Source organism: Pezoporus flaviventris, unplaced genomic scaffold, assembly GCF_033815535.1.
Source record: "Pezoporus flaviventris isolate CSIRO_AGI_PZ_B2104156 unplaced genomic scaffold, CSIRO_AGI_Pfla_v1 ptg000037l, whole genome shotgun sequence".
Classification (NCBI taxonomy): domain Eukaryota; kingdom Metazoa; phylum Chordata; class Aves; order Psittaciformes; family Psittacidae; genus Pezoporus; species Pezoporus flaviventris.
Window position 1 is genome coordinate 22,382,694 of NW_026892585.1, and position 26,747 is coordinate 22,409,440.

General features: G+C 39.2%; 1 protein-coding gene across 1 annotated transcript in view; it reads left to right on the forward strand.

Moving 5' to 3' along the window:
* Positions 1-283: 283 nt before the first annotated feature.
* The window catches only part of CMC1 (C-X9-C motif containing 1), a 41,756-nt gene continuing 15,292 nt past the window's right edge, over positions 284-26,747 (forward strand). The window contains exons 1-2 of the mRNA XM_061465006.1: positions 284-377; positions 12,581-12,673. Coding sequence (XP_061320990.1) covers positions 341-377; positions 12,581-12,673 — 130 coding nt within the window. The 5' untranslated portion in view covers positions 284-340. The remainder of the gene's footprint in view (positions 378-12,580; positions 12,674-26,747) is intronic.

The following is a 26,747-nucleotide window of genomic DNA, read 5'->3' on the forward strand; positions in this document are numbered from 1 at the left end:
CTTTGCCCAGAGAAGCTGTGGCTGCCCCATGCCTAGCAGTATTCAAGGTCAGGCTGGACGGCGCTCAGAGCAACCTGCTCTAGTGGAAGGTGTACCTGCCGTGGCGGGGGGTTAGAACTGGATGAGCTTTAAGGTTCCTTCAAACACAAACCATCCTATAACACGCCTGCCTGCATCCCTGTTGAACGCTTCGCCCCTTCGCCCCCTCAGTACCACTGGCACACACGCCCTTCCTCCTCCCTGCCTGCCCAGAGAAGGGAAGAAGAGGTGGTGCTCGGTTGTGCCACGCCTGCGCGGTGGGGACCGGGACGATAGGGCCGTGCGCAGCCGTTGCCGTGGCATGGAGGCGCGGAGGGAGTCTAGCTCTGGTGCTGCAGGTAGGGGCGGCTGCCGCACGCGCTGCCGGTTCGCACGTGCAGCTGGGCAGAGCGGCGGCGGCAGTCAACGGCGCGCCCCCTCTTTTTTTCCTCCGTCCTTTCCCCCTTTGTCCGCAGTCCGCCTTGCCAGGGCTCTGTGTGGGTAATCCCCGTCGCCTTCCGCTGTCCCCTTCACATTAACCAGCGAGGAGCGCCGGCTGGGCTGCCGCGCCGGGAAAGGGCCACTCCGAGGGGCTCGGCCCACTCTCCGAGCAGCGCATTCGCCTCCGCGGCCTCCTTCCCACTTTCCCCGCAGCCACGGCCGTGAGCTCCAGTGGCAAGACGCGGGTCGCGGCGCCCGGCCTTGCCTGAGCACCGGGGCGTTGAGGGGCCTGCGGAACCCGGCCTGCTGAGGCCTCCTGCGCTGTGTAACAAGTAGAGAGGTAAATTACCAAGGTTATCGTAGAAGCAGAGAATACTGGATTGGAAGAGACCTCAGGGATCTAGGCAAAGCATGACCTAGAGTAGGTGTCTCAGCACTCTGTCCAGCCGAGCCTTAAAAGTTGGGGAGTCCACCAGTTCCCTTGGGAGATTATTCCAATGGCTGATTGTTGTCGTTGTGAACAATTTTCCTCATGTGTCCAACTGGAATAGAATCATAGTTAGGGTTGGAAAAGACTTTAAGATCATCAAGTTCCAACCGCCCTGCCATGGGCAGGGGCACCTCACGCTAAACCATGTCACCCAAGGCCTCATCCAGCCTGGTCTTGAACACTGCCAGGGATGGAGCTTTCACAGCCTCCCTGGGCAACCTATTCCAGTGCCTCACCACCTTCCACAGGCGTAATCTGTCTTCTAGGTATAGCCTGACAAGCACAGAGTAGAGCGGAATAATGACTTGTTTATCTCTGCTGGTGATGTTCTTGTCCATGTAGCCCAGCGTCCTGTTGTCTTGTGTTGCAGCAGATGCACACTTCACTCATACTGAGTTTCTTGTTCAGCGGGACTCCCAGGTCCCTTTCCACAGAGCTACTCCCCAGCTGGGTAGACCCCAGTTTATGCTGTATTCTCAGGTTCTGTTTACCCAGGCGCAACACCTTGCACATGTTTTTGTTGAACTTCATGAGGTTCTTGTTAGCCCACTCTTAGAGTGTGGCTCTCCCTTCCGAAGTGCCCATTTCCTCACTCTGTTCAGTATCATTAGTTTAATATGTTGCAGCTTAATAGGTTATGAGGTCCTCCTAAGTTTGTGCTATCAAGCTCTTGTCCAGAGAGTTACAGCCATGTATCCCCATAGTGAATTTAAGCCTGTGCGCTTACACCCGTGTGATACCCATGAGCCCTGTTGCTGAGGCAGGTGCATTCAGCTGGGTACATTATAGTTAAAAGGCCAGTCCCCTAGCAGAATGAACCCAACAAGGTGCTGGTGTGTTCCAGCTAACACAGGGTGTTAAGACACTTGTAGCTAGGGATGAACTGCCGTGGTCCTGACTGTGCATCTTGGTACGTGTGGACTGTGACTGCTTTTTCAAAAGCCAAAGGATGCTGGCCAAGGCGGAGCTTTTAATTTGTAATGGTAACCTGTCCTGAGTCTGGCTCTGCAGGCCTCCAAATAAACCATTTCTCGAGTAATCAGGTTCTGGTTTTGTTGATTGTATCACCTGAGCGTTGATTTGTTTAAATTAAGAAAAATGTCATAAAACTGACCACTGCATTTCAAGTGGTGGTTGTTCATCTATGGTGTAAATTTGCTTCCCAGTTGTCTTTTGGAAAAAGGCGTATTTGAATAGTGTATTATTACACTATTCAAACTATTTAGCCCAAAGAAGGGCTCCAAACACTGAAGTTCATCAGAGTTGCCTATTTATGTCTATAATTACATTATATGTCTCTCCTAATCCATGTTGTATGATAGCTGTGATAGAAGTACTGCCTGTGTAGTGTTGTGGTTTAGGTTAGCTATGGTTTGGGTACATGATATGTGACACCAATAGTGAGGTTTATCCGCTGAGCAGTGGTATTGCTTACTGGCTCTACCTTGTTATCCAGTATCTTTTGTTTATACCCCCTTTGCTCCCCTTCCCCTCCATCAGTTGCTGGCCATTACAGCTCTGTTAAAAACCTCAGAATGTGACCTAAAACTGAAATGTCTAAGTGAGGTTGTAGAGAAATTGTAACAATATCTGCAAGAGGTGTGAGCTGCCCTGGTCATATCACCAAGGTGTTAACTCGGATACTCTGGGTGTGGTAGTTCGTCACATCATTATTGTTAACTGCTTCTTGGTTCACAAATATTCTCATGGCTTTGCCGGAGGGTAGGGTACAAATATCAAGGAGTCCTCTGAAGCTCAGAATTTAGGATCTGTGAAATGTGTCATGATTTCTATGGGAGGAGTTTTTTTGACAGCCATAGTTTGAAAGAGAACTGTGACTGTGTCAGTAGGTGACTGTGTCCAGAAAATAAATTGGTAGATAAATCCCTTGACAGAATTTTATATTATACTGGTATGTGTTATCCTTCAGAAGAATGTGCTGCAGCTCAGCACTGAAGTTTGTTTTTTGTATGCAGCACTTCCAAAACTCTTGTAGGATGCTGTTTTCAGTAGTAAAAGTTACGGATTACTAGAAAACTCATTTTATTTTTATTGTGCACTTGATTATAGCTGTCATTTTCAAATGGTGATGTTTGGATTCCTAATCAAAGATCCACAAATGTGTAAAGAAGTAGGGTTATTGACAGTAGCTTGAATACACAGTACTGGCTTTTGTACACATCCTGGGTGTTTTTGGGGGTCTTAAAAACAGAGGGGTTGAAGACCGATTTCATAATTTTCCTAAGCTACTTAACATGTATGTTTCTTAAGTCATGTTGAAACCTGGGCTCTTAGATACAGCAGTAGGATATCAGTGGAAGGAGAGAATTGGGCTTGCAGAATGGTTGTGACTTGTGGCAAAGTGACAAGGGCAGTAGGACAGAGGTAGAAGAATATACTAAAAGGAATGAAAATAAGGCTTCAAAAGATAGGAGGAAGTAGTGGGAGATAAAGCAATCTTGAATTTATGGGACAAAATTCTATAAGTAAAAGGAAGAACAGTTTCAGCTTTTAGTTAAACTTTTAGGTAATACTTTTGACTTTTTTAAATTAAAATTTTATTTGTGATTTACATTGTGGTTTTTTATGCCTTATCACACAGGTCTGAAAATCAGTAAAGAGGAGGATGCAGTGCTGGAGACATGGATTAGTGTTACTAGGTGTGGTGGGAAATCAGAGGTGGATAGCATCTCTCCTAATTGCTTGGGGGTTTCACTTGTTCTTAGATTTTCCTGCACCCCTTCTTAATTTTGGTATTTTGCTCTTTCCATTCAGATTTTACCTGTTACTCGTCTCTTATTTCTGATGCAAGTTACTGCACAGCTCTTGAGTTCACTGTAGAACTCTATTTATGCAGTCTCTTTGATTTATATACTCCAGGTAGATTGTGATTTTTGCAGGGCCTTTCTGTTTTTTACTCCAGATAGAAGTAAGAAGTGAATTCTTGGACAACTTCCATTGTGAGTTAGAAAGGCACAGGAGGAATAGGGATTGTACATTTGGGACTGAATTGAGACAAGAAGTGCTCAAAAGTTAGGGCCTTGCTTAGAAGTATGGAACCCTATGTACAGGAATCTGAGCTGTTAATGTATTTTTGCTGTCCCAGAAAAAAATCCCAAATGTCTATTTGGTTGCTGAAATATTGCTGCATGGTGTCTTTGTTTAAGTGACAGAAAGTTGTGTTGAGGGTTTTATATCAGTTACCAAGTCAAGCATTCAGAATCTTTAAAATGGCAAAATTAAGGCTGTCTGTGCTATTTTAGTTCTTGGCCAATCCACGGTGCTATTTGTTATTGACTTTGTGTTCTGTGAATTTTGCTGGAATCCTCATCTATAGCTGTAAGAAGGGATTTAAGGTGGGTTAGAGGTAGTGCGCATCCCTAACTTTTCCTAACTTGCAGGTTTGTCATACTTGAAGAACAGTTCAGGCTAGTTGTTAATGAACATGCATTATTATCAATAGTAAATACCAAGCCACAATCTGTAATTAATTTTCAGGCCCTGTAACTGGCTTTGCTGTGTGATCAAGAGTGTAAAAAAGTCTCCTTGTGTCAAAAATCTTCACAAGCAACTTCAGGTTGGCTTTACCTATTACTCACTAGTTCTATGAGCATTGCAATCCTCATGTAATTACAAATAAGTGTGCTGCTTTTGGTGTGCTTTTCCTTTTCTTTCTAGATATTACAGACTGGCTGTAGCATAGCCATTGTTCATTTTGGGCAAACAGGCTTGTCAGTATTCTTGTAATCCAGTACTGCCGTACTGCAAGAACATGAGCCCTAAAGCAAAATGTAAGATAACAAATTCAGTCAGTGAAAAAGGTGAAAATTGACTTTGAGGTGACGATAGAATGGTGAGAAGTTAAAGCTTTGGAAATTTTCTCTGGTGTTGTCATCCCTGTACTCCATCTTAATTTAAAATGATGTCAGTATTAGACAGATCTCAAAATCTGTAACTTTTTAAATCAAAATTTATTCATATACATTTAAAGAAGAAAAAAAAGTTTGTTCTGTAGAGAAGCTGCACTGATCAGCCTCTTTTGCTTTTAAATCAGGGTTCAGGATATCATGAATATTGTTTCACTTGAATTATAACACTTCTGTCACTTTATGGTGTCCTTCAGTACCTTAAAACCTTAGACTATAGTACATATGCAAACACTTGCGTGCAAGTGAATTTAACGAACTTCTTAGCATTTCACATACGCATAAAGGTGTTTGGTCCTGGTCCACCAGGCCAGTTCACACTGGATGTTTCTGACTGGTGAAATCCTTTAGCAGGATCCTGTATGTTTTTTGTAGGACCGAGGTTACAAAGCAGTATGCTGAAACTATTTGTTACTTTGGCCCCATGAATCTCTTGGCAACAAGGGCACAAGAGCCCCCTTGCAGGCTACAGGATTGGGTACTAAAATTATTTATTACAATACATAAAATTAATGTTGTAGGAAAGCCCCCCAGATTTTAGAAACAAGTGGTTTTTTTCCTCCAAAGATTTTAATGGGTCTGTCTAAATTATTTTGTTCCAGTATGTGACTTAGTGTACTCAAGTAGAAGTTTTAAGTAATTGCCAGTATATTCAGTGACACACTTTTTCGATAATTGTTTTTACACTACACGTATATGCAGATGATTTCACATGACTTAGCGTAAGGTTGGTAACTTTTATTTAATATAAAGTGGCTAAACTGGGCAGAATAAAGGAGATAAAAATTTTGAGTTGTATGCGTTATCTTCCTGGAGGAATAGTAAATTATAATTATCTTTGCCTATCCAAAACACTATTCCAGGTACACTAAAATAAATCTGAAATGGGTTTTGAAAAGCTTTAGCTTCTAGAGCCAATAGTGTGATTGATGAAAGAAATGTTTGCCAATAAGCATGAAATTAACACTGTGCTGCTGCTTCTGTTGCTAATGAAAGTGTACTTTTTCAGTGTAGTTTTACAGTTGGCTCACAGGCAAGTGTTTTAAACAAAAACTTTGGGATGAAACAATAGTATTTACAGCATAGAAACATTTTTTTATCAAGTGATATCAGAAATAACTGAATCCCTCAAATTAATGTACTTACATAGCTTACCTATGAACTTGTTATTCATTCTCCAGCCCAGCTTAACTTCAAGTGTTGTTTGTATCAGAGGTCAGCATGAGACAATGGCTGGTGAACTCAAGTTTAGTGGACTCATCACAGATGAAGGCAAGACCTTCCTTCCCTTCCAGGGAAACAGCTGTCTTACACTTCTTTAGGGTGGGGATTTAATTTAAATGTGGTATGAGTTAAAGAATGGGAATTCTGGATGTATTGTCTTGTTTCTCTTCCCTTTCACTGTAATAACTCTTACTATTTCTGCTGCTGAAGTTTTCATTAATATTTTCTCAAGTTCTATTTTTTAGCTTAAAAAGCCAAAGCATCTTAGGCATCTCTCCACTGATGGTTGTTTATGTTTGTCCTGGGGTAACGGTTGGACTTGCTGATCTTTTCCAACCTAGTTGAGTCTATGATGGCAGCTGATGAAAATGTGCAGGGAAAAAAATAGCCGTGGTTTAAACCCAGTCAGGTAACTTGTTCACTCACTCCCAGTGAGTGGTGCCGAGCTGACAACAGTCAAGGTCCATGTCCGTCTCCCCCCCCCCCTGCACCGGGGCTCTCCCCTTCCCCGCTCCCGGAGGAACGGGGAGGAGGATCGAGAGAGTGCAACTCCTACGGGTTGAGACAAGAACAGTCCAGCAACAAATCACCACCGCTACTATCAGCTAAAACAATGATAAGGGAAAATAACAAGGGAAGAGAATACGATACCACCGGCCAAGAAAACGAGTTCCACCCGGAAGCTCCTGTCCTTCCGGGTAACTCCCAGTTACCCCCCACCCCGGGCATGACGTGCTGTGGTATGGAATACCTCCCCGGCTAGCCCGGGTCAGGCGCCCCGTCTCTGCTTCCTCACAGCTTCCCCTCCTCCCTGGCAGAGCATGAGCCTCACAGAGTCCTTGGTCAGGGTAAACATCACTTAGCAACAACCGACAACATCGGCTTCACCAACACTGTTCTCAAACTAGAAGTCAAAACACAGCACTGCACCAGTTAACACAAAGGAAAAAACATGACTGCTACTGCTGAACCCAGGACAGTGCACTAAAAAAAAAAAAAAGTTCCAAAATAATGAAAGTTATTAAAAAAAAGTTTACATTTTGAAGAGTATTAATTTTTAAATTTGTATTCTTCAAATGAATGAACTTTCTGCAGCACTTTTGCTAGATATCTAGAAGTTTAGGTGACTGGGACTTCAAGAGAAACATAGTTGCTAGTGAAAATGTTAAAACTTGCTAAAACTTTCTCTGTTTTTCACTCTGTTTTTCATCTGTGCTATGATTCTTACTGAAATAGCTATAGTATTTAAAGTACACATTAGAGTTTTAAATGTGCATAATAAACTGAACCAAGAAAATCCAGGTTGGATAACAAGAAATGCATGTTTCAAAAACTGTTGCTGGACTCGACTTGCTTCTTTGTTGCAGAAGGTTTGAGGCTTCTGTAAATTTCTGGGTGGACAATTTTTCAACTTTTTCCCAACTTTTCTGCGTAATCTGTGTCCTGCTACCTGAAGTCATTAGAGAGATGGAAGTGATAAATTGCTTACGTCCTGCTGTAAACTACCAGCAGAAGTGACAAAAGAGTAAGTCAGTTACCAACTGTGTTGAATGAAGAGGAGAGGTGGTAAGACCTCTAGGACACTCTTCTAGGAAAGCTTTTGTTTTAGTAACCCCCTTTTGTAGTAGTCTTCTAATTAATATGACAGGCCACTACAGTCCCTTTCATTATTAGAACTGTAAAGGAGCTTTGTGTTGCATTCTCCTCTTGTCTTCTTAAAAGGTCTGCTGCCTACAGCACAGGTAGCACCCTGGTCTCAAGGCCTTCCTCAATCCTGCAGTCAGAGTCTAGGAAGCCAGGAGCATATTCATCATCAGCTTTCCCAGCTTCTATATGGAGTGAAATTGATGTATATTGTGGGCTGTTCTGGCTGTGTTCTGCTGTAGTTGCTGTGACACTCGCGTTCCTATTGGTATATTTATTTCCTGATTTTTTTTTTTTTTGTAATTTTTACAGAAATCATGAAAACCATTAAACTAGATTGCTCTGGTCCTTGGATTTCCATGGCAATAAACAGCTTTTGCAGTTCAGGGTTTTGATCAGTCACAAAAAACTATTACTATTGTAGTCTTGTGCCCTACATATTGTATACAACCAAAGAACTGCTACAAGCATTGAGATTTGCCAAACCCCACAGGTTTTATTTGTAGGGGAAAAAAAAAAGGAGGGGGTCTTAAATGCATTCTTAGTGTTTTGCTGAGTAGGGATATCTCCCAGTTTTGTAATCTCTCTCTCCTTCCTTGAATTCTTTACACTGGGCTGAAGATGAATGGGAAACAATTTCTCTTTCACAGAGGTGTTCCCTTTTCTGTAGTCTTCTCCCCTTCTGTCTTTTTTTTTCTAGCAACTGCAAGCTTATAAGCTGGATACCCATCCTTTATCCTGTCCTCTGTTCCTTGTCCCCACAGGGACCAGCAGCATTCTGTAATGTGCTGATCTCTAAGGAAATAGTAGTTTCACCATACATATTCCTTGGCTGTGGCCTCATTTACGTTTTCAAGGAGCTGCTGACTTAGATGCTGTAACACCTGCAAGCTTGCATTTGGTTTTAATTCTGGCTTAACTTCTGAATGTATTTTTACAAAATACTTCGTTTTTACTGTTAATTGTATTTAGTCTGCTTTTTGTAACCTTTACTCAATTAGCTTGTGTTCATCCATCTGTCCCTAGTAATGTTGGTGGTATTAGGAAATTTCAATAGAACGTAAGGTAAAGGTAGTATCTCGGAGTATTAAGTTAGTCTAACAAACATGCCAGAGTTTTGGCTGGCAGGGTGAGAAGGAAAAGCTGCTGTTGACATTTGTCTGGCTCTCTGGAAGCTGAGAGGTAACATGTTCTTGTTGGTTCACTTTGCGGTCAGAGGCTGTGATCATCTAAAACAGCCTACGCAGAAGACCAGGCAGAGTGCATGGAGGATGTCAGCAGCAAGGCGAACTGTTGGAAAACATTGTTTCTTGCATGTTGCGGGATAATTTTATTGATGATTTGAAGATACAGTAGTAGTAGGTCTATTGTAATGCAGATTCTTCTGTAGGGACTAGTCTGCAGCAAATCTGGTACTCGAATAAGAATTAGTGCAGAATAGTGAACTTTCAAAGGAAGAAAAGAAGTATTTATTCTGGAAACTGTAATATAGTTGAAAAAAGGCAAAAAGAATTGGTTTCACATCATGGCTGTCTCATGTTTTTTGATGAGGTCTTGCTTCTGAGGTGTTGTTTCTTTGAAAGTTCTTACCATATATGTTAATCTATAACTGATTAGGTTGGACTGACGATGATGTTGCAAGTGCTTATACATGGATATAAAAAAATGCAGCTAGTCTGCACATAAACTAAGTGGCATCTGGTACTGTTTATATTTGCACCTTATTTTTCTTTAATATTTTGTATAAATGCTAGGGATACCAACTTCAGTCAAGTGTTTTACTATCCTTGAAGGAAAATCACTGTAAGTGTAGTGTAATATATAGTTTGGAATAAAGGAAGAATATTAAAATACTCAAGATGTTAGAATTGAAACTCATGAGTAAATACAGTGCTGCCCAAGCTGAACATCTGTATTTGAGCTATTTGGAGAGACTGTTCCACCCAGACACCTAAAACTATGTCCTAGACACTAAAAGATTTGAATTGCGAGTGCTTTTTATGGCTTAAAAACTGATACTAACAAACTTTCTTTTAAAAACTGTAGTGGTCTTTATTCCTGTTTCCTTTATATCATTGAATAATGACCTTTGGACTACTGTTGTAGCTCTCTTCTGATTCTTCATACTGGACACTGCCTGTGTCTGGGTGTGCCCTCTCCTTCCTGCATTCTCAGCCTGTGCAGGTTTGACAACTTGGGACTAAAAAGAGGGAGCTTGCCTGGAGCACCCCTCTGGTTCTGGTTGAGCTGGTGTTAACACCAGTGCAGCTACTTGCTATCAGTCTAATGCCCCTTTCCTTTTGAATAATCAAACAGAAAATTGGGTACTTAAGCTAAGATAAAACATGAAAATCCTTTTTGACTATTCTGAGCTAACAGAGTGAAGCCTTCTCTCTTTCTTTTTTTTTTTTTTTTTTTTTTTAATTTCTGAGAATGCTCTTGTCCTGTTTCCTTGCTAGCCTTCAGTTACATTACTGTCTGCTTCTCCTCTTTGCCGGTAGTGGCTGGCTGATCTGTACCTTGTAGCCCTGTGCTTTGTTGTGGGAACCTTGGATGCTTCTCACCACCTCTGCACTGGGGGAAGCCCACCTGCCCTTCCAAGGACCTAGAGACTTCTGTGCTATCCGCTACACTTCCATGTATGCTGGGGTATAAAAGTTAAATGAAGTAACCTGATAAGGTTAGAACTCTGATAAGTAGATCTAGTTACTCCAAAGTGTAAGCTAGCTGAGAAGTACTTTTTTTGCATATGTTTGAGTTAGTTTTCTGTCTTGAGCTGGTCACTCACTGTGGTTAAGTGTGTAATAGTGATGATATGATGATGAATGGGGGATTGTTAAAACTTCCCTTTTGGTGACAGCTAGCAAGCCACTTGCTTATCTGTATCCACTTTCATTGATCAGCTTAATTTCTGCCTACTCTGAGCACCAGTATAACCAATTTAAATTAAAAGCAAAAATAAAAGGGAGGGGGACACAGCCTGTAATTTATCCATTTGTACTCATGGCAGTTCAGCCTTCTTTCTTGTCCTAGCCTCATGCAGTTCCTTCTCATGGGCAATTTACGCAGCTGTATAGTGAAATGGATCATTTATCTACCTGAAAAATTGCCTGACAATAACTGTATTTCCCTCTAATCCAAATTAACTTCCCTTTTCAGTTTACCACAGGGCTGCAGAGCACACCTGAGTGGGAAGAGGGGAAAGAGCCTCATAGGGATTGGGAGAGGGCAAGATTGTCGCAGTACCAGCTTGCTGTGACTGGAGTTAGTAGAGCTGAGGCATGTACTAGCTTGGTGGTGCTGTTCCCTGCCATGCCATTCAGCTGAACTGGTTTGTTTTTTTTTTAAAAACATGGTTAAAAGTTTCATAAACATTCAGCACAGTAATCGCACTGATACTCTGCAGAAAGTTAAAATGAAGGATATTTAACTGTAATTATCTCAGTCATGAAAATCTGAGCATGAAACCAAATCTAAGTCATAAAGTATTTGCGTTTGGTATTTTGGTGTATTTACAGAAGACACTTTTTTTTCTTTCTTTTGCTGTAGAAATTCCAAGGAAGAAATTTTTGAGGAGAAATGCTTTTAGTTCAGATTGTGTATATTGCTCATTGTAATCCTCTGTTTTATTGCCAGATACCCCTAATAACAGCACATACTCAATACTGTGTAACCTCATAACATAATATCATAGCATTAGTAAACTTTAAATGATGATGACTTAAGACTAGAGAAATGTTGGTCTCTGCTTTTTGATCTAGAAGTAACTGAAGATGCTCTGAAAGATAGTATTTGAAATCTGTAGGTAACTTAAATTTTACTTATTTCCTAAATTTCAGTACATTGCACTTCTAATTTCTTAAATAAGCAATTTTTAAATTAAATGATTGTCACTCGAAATAATAGTGTATCTGACACTAAAGTTCTCATAATGTTAGCATCACAGTTGATGCTATTCTGAAGCATAGTATCAACATCAAAGGATGAATAAATCGTGTTTAAGGAGGAAAACCACATATTTGGTTATAACTGTGTTGGACTATGCAAACTTCTGAACAAATATCCTTCAAATGGTTTTTAACTCAGAAGCTAGGAAGTAAAAAGCCTTGCTTGATAAATTCTCATTCCTTTGTTTTGAAAAAAGTGGATTTGGAAATGCAGTATTTTTTTGTGTGCATTATTTAGCTATTCAAAATCACCAGTTGTACCCAGCGTACTGAATTCGGTTTTGAGACAACTGAAAGTAAACTGCATCTGTGTTTTTAAGAGCAGAATACAGGCAGCAGCATATATTCTTTTTAAAGTTGAATTTCTTAATGAAAAAACTCCTAGATCCTTCATTGAAGGGGCTTCTTAGGGTTTTTTTTAAGAGCTGAAGTCTTCCATATAGCAATACAAATTTCAGGCTGTGCTCTAGTATTCTCAGCTTTGTGACTGAGTAAAAAACCAGTCTGTACAGATAACATACATAGAAAAATACTAGTAACAGGAAATAAAAGTAATTCTCAATATTTGTGCAGTCTGTAAGCAGACCCTGTGTTTAGTAAGGCAGAAATTAGAATGTGTTGCCAGAATGTTCTCCTTTATTTTTGGCTCATTGTGCACATGAAGCAGAACAGAAGTATTCAGAATAATGCTCATATTTTTATCTGAGCAATTTTAAATCTTGGACTGTCCTGCCTTTTGATTTGTGTCATCTTTCCATGATATTTTTTGTTGCCTGTTTTAATATACTAGTGTATGTTATGTAAACAGTGCTGTGCTGTTGCTGTAGATTGACTTTCTCTGATGTGTAGATAAGAAAAAAAAACCTTTTTTTTTTTCCCCACTCTTGCAGAAAATTCTAAGCTGAGACATGTAGAAAAAGATGTTTTGATTCCACAAATAATGAGGGACCGAGCCAAGGAGCGGTGTTCAGATCAAGTGCAAGGTAAGAGTCAAATATTCATTGGGAAATCACATGTATTCACTTTTGTACCCTGAATATAATCCTTGCTTTTGAAGTCAAGTAGTCACAGAATTAATATGGATGATCTGTATCTTACCTGTTCACTGTGAAACCAGTAGTAAAACATACAGTTCTGTCATGTTGGCTTTGGCTGTGTATTTCCACAATGACTTGTTCATGAGAGCTGTGGAATTTAGTATGATTAATATAAAACTTTCCACATCTTGGTCCAGACTATGTGATGACAGAGCAATAGAAGAACTACTGTATTTCTGTGCATAATACCTGACACTTACTTAAATGGAATTGCCATGTGAGCCTTCATCTAGGGGATATTCCCAAATAACTGCATCCATTCCCTGCCCAAATATTTTAATTATACATGCACATAAACAACATACTTATTAGACAGATGTTGAAATAGGATGATGCAGTCTGCTTTTCTATGTTGTTATCTTCTTTTGAAGACTACTGGACAATAACTCTTTAAAGTTGGGTATCGTCACTTTTGACACCCAAACGTTCATATATACCTGGAAGAAAACTTTTTGAAGTCCCATCAAGATAGAGCTACTTACACACGTTAGCTGAGAATGCTGGTATAAGAGGAATGTAAGAACGGGGAGGGAGGAGGGAAATCAGGCCACAGAATTATTCTATACAAGTGTCATGCTTTCAGTCAAGGGCACTTGCCTCTTGTCATCTGGATCTGTGTTCTCTAAACTTTTTTAATTGCATGCCTCATCAGTAAAAAATATCTGAGCATGCAATTCTAATATATGTATATTTATTTATAAATTATATGCACATACTGCTATGGTATGTACCCTATAAGACAAAAATAGAAATTCAGATGAGATAAAGATGAAATAAAGAGTACTTATAATAATTTTTGTTCATCAATGGCACAACAACCTTTTTTTCTCTGAAAGTATTAGTAACACTCTTTTTATTTAGTGCCATATTACTGAGCATACTTCATTGTTTAACACGTAATGGTACAGCAATTCAAAGGATGGTTCAAAGTTCAGTTTATTTCGGTACTTGGTTTTAATGGCTGTCAGAACCTAAAAAAGATACCTTACAATGATGTGTGGATCCCAGTGGAAGCAGTGCATCATTCCCTGCACTTACTAAATGATGATGCTAATTTTTCAATCCCATCCACAAATTCTGCAGTTTTTGCTTGAAACTGTGTCCTGGTGTCAGTCAGTTGTTCTTCCAAACTAATCGGGAGGTGTTGCATGTGTATGTTTTTTACGAATAGATATGAGAGGTGTTTGTAGGTGACATACTCACATTGTGCTCAGCAGCAAAAAAACAAATACAAACCCACATCAACAGAGGAACAATTCCAAACATCTGTTTCCATTGTGCTCTCTCTCATACCTGCATTTCTTTGCAAAGCACTTACTTTCTCACTCATTGTTAAAATGTCACCTTCACCTTGAAGGGACACATTAAGTGTGTTTAATTTTTGGAAATACCTGCTAGGTATCAAACTGCTCCCAGCCTCCTGTCATGTGAAGGTCAGCAAGTTTGGAACCCTTGTCTCTTTGCAAAAGAGAAATGTGTAAAGTTTGACAACTTTGCCACAAGATAACCTGGGAAGTGCTGTATGAGGCAAGAGATTTTCATGCTCTCTCCCCATCTATTTCAAAGTCTGGTAAAGCTACTACTACTGAAGAATTTGTTCTTATAAAGTTAACTGCATTGATGTCATCCTGTAGGATTTTGTGCACTCCTGCCTCTGACTACTCTGCTATTATAGCTAGCCTACAAGTGATAGAGTGAAGGAATTTCATGTGCAGGGCTGTTTGTAACCTTAGCCTGGATTCCCTTTCTTATTCTAGTCAAAGAGCTGTTCCATTCACGGCCACACTTGCACAGTTTTTCCATAAAACATTGTTTTTTATTAAAGAATCTGTTTCCTGTGAAAAATAAATCTTCTCTGGTACAGCTCTCTGTTGGTGGCTCACAAAAAGATAAGTTCATCATGCGTTTCATTACTGAAATGCAAATACCGTAAGCAGAGAGAAGTTAGAAACTTCTTTACTTTCATGCAGCTGTGTAGCAAACCTCCCAAATTGTGTAACTTGTTCTAATATTTGTATCTTCAAATCTTCATCAGTGTCTTCTATGCATCTTCCAACAGTATTTACTGACAAAGGTGTGCATTTTAGTTTGTTTACATACTGTTTTGCCGGCACTATTTCAGCAGTTTTTACCATGGAGAAAGAATAATTGTTTCCCTAATGGTATGTGGCTTTTTGTCTTTCGCTATTACCTAAGAAACTTCAAAGGGGGCCTCTAGAGATTTGTCACTAGGTTTAGAGTCAAGTCTAGTTAAAGAGGACCAGTGTATTTTCAAGCAGGTGCCTTTAGGGGTTCTCCAAAGGACATAAACGAGTGGTGTTATAATAATCCTGAGATTGAGTAAGTGGGAAAAGAGTTGGGAATATCTGCTAAAGGGAAGTGGCATCACATGACAGGTAACTTCCAGTGCTGCCAAAAGGATTTAAAATACTTTTTTTTTTCTTTCATTTGAACGATAGTTGAGTAATTTTTACTTTGAACTCTGTATATGCTGGGGAGTAGGAAATGAAGAAGAAAAGCAATTAATGTGAGTCATTGAAAGAGGATGTAGTTAAAGATATTTTGAGAGCATGCTAGTTGTATAATTTCATTTGGGGATAGACTAAGGGGTTTGTGTGTGTGTGTTTTTCCTCTGAACTTTCTCTGTGTAAGATGAGGACTTTATTTTCAGCATCTTAATTTTCAGTGGCAGCAGCCAATATTGGAGATTCTTGAGCTATGAGTTATGAAATATTACCTGACAGCTTTTCCATAGTTTTGCCTCCATAAATCTTAAAGCAAAATGCTATCTTTTGTTGTATTCCTTCTCCTGAATAGAGTTTACTTGTGTATCTTTAGGAGAATGAGGCTTGTAGATGCATCCACCTCCCCCTTATCCCTCTGTCACCTACCTGTAAACCAGCCTTGATCAAATTGTGTGGAAGTTAGAGATGGAAACTGAATATTTCTGATGCAATTTTTATGATCAAATAGACAAGCAAAATCCACATTTATATCCCTAATAAAAAAAGAAGGTGGTAGTATAAGTGAGCACTTTTGTACAGCTTTTAAATCTGAATACAGGGGAGAGACCAAAACACAGGAAAATAAGCTTGAGCAGTTTTGTGAACAGGAGCGTTTATAATCTCTTAAATCCATTGTCAAAACTGTCTTGTTAGTACACACAGATAGGTATTAATCATAGTAAATGGGCTGTGGGGTTTGTGCTGTAAACAATTCTAAGCTATGAACGTAAACTGTGAAATTAAGTAATCAAAACTCTTGCAATCCGGTTGGTGTGCTACGAAGTGTACACATGTGCATGGAATTGTGCTGTTTACATTGAGTGGCAGAGCTACTCATTTAACTTGCTCTCAGTGCTTTAATTTTGGTTGAACAGCTCTTTGTTAATACACTTCTGTGTCATTTTGTCTTTAGGAAGTTGTGGTAAATGCATTGGTAATATAGGAAATGAAGCTTTACTATTTACTTGATCGCACTATGTTCATATGTGTCCCTATGGGGAGCCCCTATACTTTCAGTAGTGCTCTGCGTGAGCACAGAGGTCCATCTGTATGCAGTCGGTTACCTTAGCCTGCAGCTATACTACCTAGAGCTGTGTGCTTATCAGAGCTAATAATGCAAGTAGTGACAGCCTGTCCAGCACGTGTTCAGGAGCCATCCGGGGAAAAGAAACCCCAAGGGTTAAAAAATAAATAAGAAATAAAGGTTTTGTTAACTCAAGAGGTGATCCTGCTACCCTAGAGCAGTTAAATGGGTGACCCATTGCTGTGCTTGGTTGTTAGCATATCAGAGTAGCTTAGGGATGAAATAACCGTGAAAATGTGTTCATCTGGTCATTTTTAAGATCAACTAAGTATTTTATTTAGATTATTTGATTTTACTTTGAACTGTTTTCAGGCTGTTTCATTATAGTTCTTGTGTGTGCTGCATGTTTCTCAAGACAAGTGCATCTCAGTCAAAGAATGATTTCTTTCTAAGCATTTACAAGCACTTTTTCAGTGAAAATGGGTATATTAGTAATTTTAAGATGGGAAACATGCTTTCTGTGAAACACTAGTCAATTTTCCATGACTGTTGTGTAAATATGCTTTATTGTGTTAATATCCATGCACATTATGTATGTGAAATTGTGGGCTGTTACAGGAGTATCAAAAAAACGAGTTATTACAAGGAGCTACTACAGGAGTGTCATAAAAGCCAAACAAACAAAAAATGGCCAACAACATTGTCATGCAAGGGCTTTTCACTGTATTTTATAGGCTGTAGCATGAGTTTGTGTGAAATAATACTAAATCCATGTATTTCTTTATTGGTGTGTCCTTGGCGTATAGAAATACTTGCCTTCAAACTGAAGCAGCTAAAAGAATCATTTTTTTACCATTGCCTGATCCATTGCTTTTATGAAATAATTTCTTCAGGGAGCTGTTTTTCCTTTAAAATTGTTAAGGTTTTGGCTGTAATTTACAGTTGCAAAATTTAAATTTGACTAAAGTTCTTTAAGGCGAAATCATAGCAAATTTCAGGAACCTGAAGTTAGCATTTTTCATCAGAAAGGTTTTTTTCTTAGTTTATCAGAACTGTGATTTCATCTAGCTGCACTGTGCTATTCATGAGTCCTCTCTCTTCTGAAACTATGCATACTCACTAAAAAGAAACCCTGGCAGAGCTTGGTTGATCTTGATCATATCTACAGAGCAGTTTATTTAATTTCTTAAGAGCACATGCTCTGCTGTTCAGAGTTACTGAATCTGAAACTTAATTTGATGGGTTCAGGTAGAGAAGAACTACTGAGGACAGAAATACCAAGCTTTAAGTTTTGTATACTCAGTTTGGTTTGATTTTGTGTTACTTGGCTTGGAAAATAAAAAAAAACAGAAACAGGTATCTGAGAGGTTGTGGGTCAGTCATGAGATCATAGGTTTGTGTTATATTTGTTGCATCTGGTTTGTGTATTTGTTGTATTTGTAAGGCTCAGGGACTCAAGTAGGAAACTGATCTTTTCACACACTTTTCAGGTTAATAGAGGGATAAGTCACATCTTAAGTCACATAAGCCTGGTTGTGCCATTAGGAAGGCTGTGAACTAAGGGAATGAATTTGGATGATTGAAGACCTGATCCTGTTTGTGGCTTTGCAAATAAGAATGTGTCCATTTCTTATTTGAAGCTTGTTGCAGGAGACACCCATTTGGCCAAGATGACAAGTTGTTCCATCCTTTTTATTTTTGTTTTCCTATGAGAGGTAGGCAAATGGGGGTTGTTTCCACCTGTGCTGAGGTGAGGACCTTATCTGGGAAAAAAAAGTTATGTTGGTTCTGTTGTCCATAGGAACTGTGTAATTAAGGCAGCTGCATTAACATTGCTGAAAAAACTCTTGATACTTGGCAAGGCTTTAAAAAATGGTTTGGAAAGTGTGGCTGGAAAAGGACATTTCCAAGCAGTCACCCTCCTCCCATTCTCCAGTTTCCCCATTAGCCCTCTCCTCCTTAGGGCTCATGTTGATACTTAGTGAAAATGATGGAATGCAACACTACTGCAGGCTTCTGTACACTTGAGCATGACCAGTGTCACCAAGAGTTTTGATAATGTGCAGTTATTCCACAGTCCTGTCACTGACATTATATCTGTCCCCGTAAGGGCCACCTGCTCTAGACCATGACCCTTACACCTGACATATCAAGGCCCATAAAACCAAAGAAATATCTGATTGAACTGCATGTGATGCTGCACATTTAAATGCTCAGGCACACCTTTAGATATTCCTTCTTCTTAAGAAAGAAAGTCAATATGTATGCTTTCGCATCAGAAATGCAGATAATGAAATGTGTGAAACACTTAGCAAATTCCAGCTTGATGTTACTCAGTGGCGCTGCTCACTTCCCTTTGTATTGTAGGCCAAGTTCTGTTAATTGGTGCAAGCCCTTGCTGAATGCTGTGGGGGGATGATTAACCTGTTGGTACCTACAGTCATGACTCTAAACCTGGCACTGGAAGATGCTAAGACTGATAGTAGTGGGAAATTACATGACAGCTCACACTTAAAAATTTTTATGAGTCTTTTTTTCTTGAAGCAAATGAAAATCACTGTTTATAGCTGAACTTTGCTTGTCTGCTTTGCCTCAGTGTGAAAATATAGTCCTTAAATTATTATTTTTTTAAATACGTGTATTTTCGGAGTTATCTGGGAATGCAGTGATCTTCTAATTCACCAGAGCAAAAAGATCAAGGAACTGATAAAAATCATAGAATCAATGAGTTAACATGACAGCTCCTGGTAATGTTTTTAACTGAGCTGCTGTGACCAGATATTGATTACATGTGCTTGTGTACATATTGTTCAGAGTTTGATGGAAAGCCTGAGAGGTTACATGGGAGGAATCATTGATTTTATGACTGGAATAGCCTTCTCTTATGAGGATGGAAAAAAAAAGCTGCCTTATTACCTTCATCTTCATGAGAGGAAGATGTCTGTAATCAGACAGATGGACCACTTGGTGGATAAGGAGTTGGCTGGATGGTCTCACTCAGAGTTGTGGTCAACGGCTCGATGTCCAAGTGGAGACCACTGATGAGTGGCATTCCTCAGGGGTCAGTGTTGGGACTGATCCTATTCAACATCTTTGCTGGCGACATGGACAGTGGGATTAATGTACCCTCAGCAAGTTTGCCAATGACACCAAGCTGTGTGGTTCAGTTGGTACGCTGGAGGGAAGCGATGCCGTCCAGTGGGACCTTGACATGCTGGAGAGGTGGCCAGTGCCAACTTCATGAAATACAAAAAGGCCAAATGCAAGGTCCTACCCCTGGGTCGGGGCAATCCCAAGCACGACTACAGGCTGAGGGAGACTGCTTTGGGTGATAGCAGCCCTGAGGAGAAGGACTTGGGGCTGTTGGTTGATGAGGAACTCAACATGAGCCAGCAGTGTGCTTGCAACGAAGTCACCTGTATTCTAGGCTGCATCATGGGTTGGAACTAGATGATCTTTAAGGTCCCTTCCAACCAAAACCATTCTATGATAATTTGAGAACAGAGTTTCAATCCAGCAACAAAACTTCAGGAGGACAAGGCGAGAAAAAATTACCCTCTGTTGCTGTGCTTATTATCTGAATATTACAGTACATTATAGTCATGTTGTGTGTGACCCTATATGACCCTTTATGAAGCTAATGGGATTACTGTTGTACATGTTGGGCAGTTGTCATTTGTTTAAGTTATTTTAGATGTTTTGATAGTGTACAGCTGTATTTATTACTAGCAGTAAGGTACTATGTGTTTTTCCCTGTCTAGCATTTCTCAAGAATAAGGTGCTGATTTTATATATGATGTTCTTGTTTGTGCACAGCAGCTTTTATTATACATTTTCAGTGAACATGTACTCTCAACACATTTAACTATGTGAATTAATACAATCTCTAGAGGGATTGTGGTATATTGAGCTTTGCTCCAACAAACTGGGCAGAGAGAACAGCTATATGTAAATTACAGTTTGAAGAAATGAGATCTTAGATCTCATGGTCTTTATTTTTTTGGCGATACAACATTAATTGCTAGTTTAGGAGGTTTTATAAGGGAGAAATATAACGTATTGTGTGTCTTGGTAATGGCAATTTAAGTATTCTATCTGGTGTTAGGACTCTGAAGAAAATGTTCAGGGAGGGAACTCAGCCTATTTGATTATTGTTTTTTCTTCCGCCCTCAATGTCATTTCAACCCAGCTGATGACAAGAAATGGGTCAGACTGCTAGCTTTACCACTGTAACTTAGTTGTGTGGGGGTTTTATGTTTTTTTATTAGGGACTGGAACAGCTTTTAGAGGGACAAAGAGAAATGAAATCACTTTCAATGAAAGAAAGAGGCCTCATTATAGCCACCAACAGCAGTTATTGACAGCTACACTTCCTATTAACAAGGAGCATTTAAGAGTTTGGCTGTTGGATCTTTGGTCTTGATCTAATTTGCTAGCATTAATTAGTTTCTTTTGAGCACAGACACTTGGTGCTCACAGCTATAGATTTGGAGGACTAATTAGGACAGAAAATTGAACAGAATGGGGTAAGGCATTAACCTTCAACCATTACCAGCTGGGGCTCTGATAAAGACCACAGAGTCCAAATGCTCCTATTCATGCAAAGAGTACTCTAATGAATATCAATTTCAGCCAGGTTGCCATATCCTACAAGCACTGTCTTAATTTTGATTCTCTTACCTGGTAGAGATTTTCATGTGTGGATATTAAAGTGATATTGGTAGTTTAGACACCATAGGTGACAGCCTCAGGAGGTTACCTAACCTGTGTTTTGTCCAGTCTTTCAATTTGTTTTTTTCAAGTTAAGAGACTTTGTTGGTTTCCGGTTAAGATCCTGAATGCCAAGTCATGGTCCCTGTCCAGCATAATTATATTAACATAGCACAGATAAATTACGTGATGTGAGCAAATGCTGTTTTAAATAGGGGATGCTTGCATGTTTTTGGATTGTAGTACATGGTAGTAATATCCATGACCAAGCGCTGACCAAGCTAACTGCTGAAGGTTGAACAATGAGATTGCTTCTTTTAAAACTTTTATGATGAGATACAATTATTCTATTGCAGTGTTAACTTGGTGATTCAGTTTTAGGAGGAAAACTGCCTTTCAGACTGTGGATTGATAGTGTTTTAACATCTGCGGAATGAAAGTAATTTATAAACTGTTGCAGTCTCTTACTAATGCCAGATTTGTATCTTTTCCAAGATGTTATATACACTATTTGCTGATTTTCATAGTTTTCTTTCCCAGTTGACACATGTTGATTTTTCTGTGTCAGTCATTCTTACTGCTAGCAAGTGAGGGCACACTTAGGAGTCTGTAGGGTTTTTTTTTTATCCATTGTTGGTGGTGATAACCTGCAGATACCATAGCTTATGTATTAGAGTATTACAGTATCCTGTTTTTTGTCTGAAATAGAGTTAATTCTCTTTCTAGTAGCTGGTGCAGCGCTGTTTTGTTTTCAGTCTGAGAACAATGCTGATAACACACCGATGTTTTAGTTGTTGCTCAGTAGCACTTACCCTGATCAAGGACTTTTCAGTCTCATGCTCTGCCAGTGAGGAGGTGCTCAACAAGCCAGAAGGGAGCAGAGACAGGACACCTGATCCAAACTAGCCAAAAGGGTGTTCTATACCACAGCATGTCACGTCCAGCATATAAACTGGGGGAGTCACCCAGCAGGCCCCGATTGCTGCTGGGATCAGGCTGGGTGTCAGTCAGCGGGTGGTGAACAATTATACTGTGCATCACTGCTGTTTTTTTGTTGGTTTTTTTTTCCTTTTCCCCTTTTAGCTTTATACTCTCTCCCCTTGTTATTTCCAGTATCATTATTAGTAGCACTAATGTTATGTTGTACTTTAGTTATTAAACTGTTCTTATCAAAACCCACGGGGTTTACATTCTTTTGCTGAGTGAGTGCCTGTGTGGTACTTAGTTACCAGCTGGGTTTAAACCATGACATAAAGTATGGTATTACTGTGGTATAGTAGCACATAGCAATGCATTGCTAATGGCAGCATATGTGACTTATGGTAACTTACGCTATTACGTTAGCTGCATGTCCTTAATGATGTATTAAGTAGTTGCTTTGCAGTTTTGGATTATAAACCCCTCTTAGATACTACATTCAGCAGTAACACAGCACTTTATGTAAATATATCTATTACTTTTAAGAGGCTGTGCTATATTCCTGTTGCATGTGTATAAATATTTATAGTGTATATGAATTATGAATATTACCCTGGGGTTACTTTCACACAGAAAATAGGTTATTTTTCAGATGTTGGAGTCAAAATGTGTTGTGTAGATACCATTAGGTTCAGCAGTGGAAACCAGAACTTAGCTTGGCCAAGACACAGCTACTGTGTGTTCAGAAATACAAAAAATAATGAGCTTTGAGGTAGCCTACAAGCAGTGTATTGACCTTGTAAAGAATGTAGGATATTGAGGGTAAGGTAATAGGGGAAAACTTCTGTCCACCATTCTTTAGAAAACACATGAAGTTGGCAAGTGTATTTGCCAAAGAAAATTGCTCGTCCAGATCACAGCAACTGGAAGTATTAATTCCAGTCGAGCTAAATGGGAATCAGAATAGTATTGCAGTTTTATCTAATATCCTTTGCTTTTATGAGACAGTGCATTATGAGAGTTGTAGTTTTGATCTACGTTATTTCCTGTAGACTGGAGAGCTATACTGTTGTACATACCTGTGTGTGGAGTATTATGATTCAACAGAGACAGTCACAAAAAATAGACAGGAACCACAGGCCTTACTAGGCAAGTTAAAGTTGAAATACAGTTTGGCAAATAAGTGCTCTTTCAACAAGATGTGGTGGACTAAGTGTTCTTCATGCTTCTTGGTGTTCTGGAAATGTCAGGGTGTGTTTAATGAAATGTCAAATTTTCAGCCTCTTTTGGGATGAAAACCTTTTAAACAACTTTTTCCATGTGGAGCAATAACTCTAAAGATTGCTTCGCTTAAATTGAGTTGTCCCTCCCCCACGTACTCCTTGATACAGAAGTTAATGGATCCTGTGGTAACAATGCTGGCAATGCACAACTTTTAAAAGTAGAAACAATGTTGCCTGTTGCTGAATAAAACCACATTCTTGTATGTTATTGTTCAGGTCCTTTTAATAATAGCAACAGAAAATAATCCTCCTCTTTCCCACCCTCAGATTTTGTTTTGTTGCTATTCTAATTGTTTTTCAATAGTTGTCTTTGTGCTGTTGCATAGGAAGAGTAGGGAAATCTGTACTCTGAAGAATGTTGTACTTACAGGTCTGATGCCTAAGTTGGGAGTTAAGGCTACAATAATAAAAGGTCATAAAAAACATTTGTGCTTTGTTGCCATCCTTCTGAATTTTAACAGACTTGCAGAAAGAGCACCCAGAATGTGTGCTGCATATGATCAGTGTAGGTGCCTTCATTTGAAGTGTAAGTATGTGACAGAAGGTGAGAAGTGTTTTGGTTGAGGCATCAAGAGCTACAGAGCTGGTCAGAGGATGTGAAGGGGGATGGACAGGGAATACTAGAGCTGTACAGAGCTTTGGAGGTATGGGTGAGGCTTTAAATTGATGATCAGGGAACGAGAAAAACAATTTAGCTGCTACATGCTTGATTTGAGAGGGATGATAGTAAAGGATTTGAAAGGAATCGTATAAGGGCTGGACGGTAATCATCCTGAGTAGGATAGGAGTTTACATTAGGAATTTTGAAGGTGATATTGTAGAAGAATAGTGAATGAAAATTTCCCTTGGATGGAGTGAGCAGATTCTTCTCTTGCTATCCACTGTAGTGGGAAGGACTTGAAATAGTTGTAGGAAATTTTGGACTTTTAATTATGGTATTAAAGGATATGCCTTCATACCTTTTTCCTAAAATGAATTTAATGAAAGGTTTCTTATAAGCTGTAAATGCCTTTTTTTTTCTTTTTTTTTTTCTTTCTAATATCAAGTTCAGGATTTACTTGTATGCATTTTATCACATACAGTGTTTTGCACTTTATATACTTCTTTCTTCCTGTCTGTGATCAAGAATCTTTCAAGAAAGTATCTAGTAATTTTTCTATTCCTTCCTCTAAAAATAGAAACTAAATATACCTTCCAAGCATCCAGATCAGGAGCATATTGTAAGGATATTTAAATAGTTCTTTCTGAAACACTACATCATACAGTCTGACTATGTGTATAAACTCATTGTTACACTTGTATACCTGGCTTGATACAGGTCTTGCTTTGTTTCTTGGTGACAGAAATAAGATAATACGCTTGCTGTAATGGGATACTTGTGAAGTTGGTGAAAAAGCACTGCAAAGGTGTGGCTTGAGATGTAATACCACCTGTGGCTGTAGACTGTCAGACCTAGAAGTCATTTCATGGAGACGCAGCTTATGTTGGCGCAAAGGACTTCTGAATGTGGGAAATGTATAGGAAGTGCAAGCACATAAGAGAGAGTTGAAAGCAGAATTTCTTGATGCAGTCTAGCTGTTCTAACTGTGCTTTAATAGTATTAGCTTCAGTTCCATAGAAAGGCTGCCAAACCTGAGTGCTCTAGAAAATCACTTCAATCAGTCAAGCAAAAGAGGAATCAATCAAGCATAAGAGGAGTGCAGGGCTGGAAAGGACTTTTAGAAGACTCTTTATGCCATCATCTTATCTTGTGGCCATAGCTATCATCCCTGTGTTTGTCCTGTAGCCTGAATTATGTTGCAGCTTCTATAGACAGGCTGTTCCAATGCTTAGTTATTTTTTACTGTTGAAAGCATGGTGAGGTTTTTTTTTGGTTTTGTTTTTTTTTTTCCCTAAGTTTTGGGGTTTCTTAAATGTCTAAACTAACTTTTATTTGTGTATCAAGTCATTTATATTCTCAGACATTCAGGCGATTCTGAGTAGTGGTCTGACCAAAAGTAGCAGTTTGAATGGAAGAAATAGAACAATCTGTTTTATCTAAAAAAGGCAAAAATGGCGGAAAGCAAAGTGAAAATAAAAGCCTTGTTCGCTAACCATCTTGGAAAGCTGTTTATACCACTGAATTTCTGAGGTGGCTTAGGGAAGGTGTTGGACCCTGACATTCTATAGTGTTATTTTTGTGAGAATGGAAAATTGAAAATAAAGGAAGAAAGAAAACCAGACAAAAACTTAATGTCACAATTTAAAAAATGATGTTTAGAGAGGAACTAACTAGGGAGAACTAGTGCTTTCAGGTTGAAAAAATGATCTCTAGTAAAGAAGAATGACTTCAAATACTATACTTTGTTGCCCATTACTTCTTTTTTTTCTGCCTTTGGGGTAGTAATAATTTCCTACAGTGAATCTGACAGACCAGTCAAAACAATTCATAAGGCCAGTGATGAAAAGTACTCTTTATTTTTTCCAGTGTAAATAATCTTTGTCACTCCTCATCTGTCCTGATTTCTACCGCTTGTTTCTTTGTATTTTGAGTGTTCTTTTTTAATGCTCCTCCTTAATGTGCATGAACTCTCCAATCTACAGTATACTTTCTGTTAATTGTTTAAGAAGTATAACAAAAGTAACATTGCTGAAGAATTTGAGCTCCCAAATACGGAAAAAAACATGTATTACAAGATTTGCACAAGCATTAATTTATCTGTAATACCCACTTTGGTTATGGCGATAGTACAATAGTAACCAGGAGAAGATGGTGCCTGCTTGCGTGCCATCCCATTTCCTACCCCAACAGTGCAGGAAACATCCATTCTGTTTCTTTCCTGATTGCAGAGCACGCCAGTGAGGGAGATACTTGAAAGCAAAAGTCAACATGGTTAAAGAAACGTGGCATGCTGAGTGAGACCCAGTGCAGCAGGGCAAGCATGTCAGGATTCAGATGGGAATATTCCTTCTAGCTATGCCCATCTTCATGGTAAAACTCTGAAGTTCAGGGTAAAATTCTGCCAGTCCATAATGTTTACAGGCAGTGCTCCGTGTTGTTATGTTAGTGTAGGCTTCAACATGTGTCCAGTTAATAAACAGAAACTTACCATTGCCTTCCATAGAATATAGAAAATAAAAAACTGTATACTGCTTATGGTTACATAACCAAAGATTTACTTACTAATTAATTAGTAATTAACAATTAATCTTTTAAGAGGATACTAACAGAGCTCAGAGTTTCTGTAGTGTCTTCAGTGACTTCTGTCCAGTGTCCTGTATTTAAAATATATTATCTACATCCAATGATGCTTCATTACCATTGAGTAATAGTGCTAATAGTTCAGCTTTCCTTTCGTAAGAGGTGTCTTCATCTTACACTTAGTTGGAAAATTAAAAGCATATGCATGTATATGTGATGGTTTGGGTTTTTTTCATTTTATACATTTAAAACAGCTTGAGGAAGTTGAAGTCCTTTGTGGGGTGTGAGAATGGTGTGGAAAAGAATCCTCTTGCTTCAGCAAGGCTATTGTTTAAGTTCA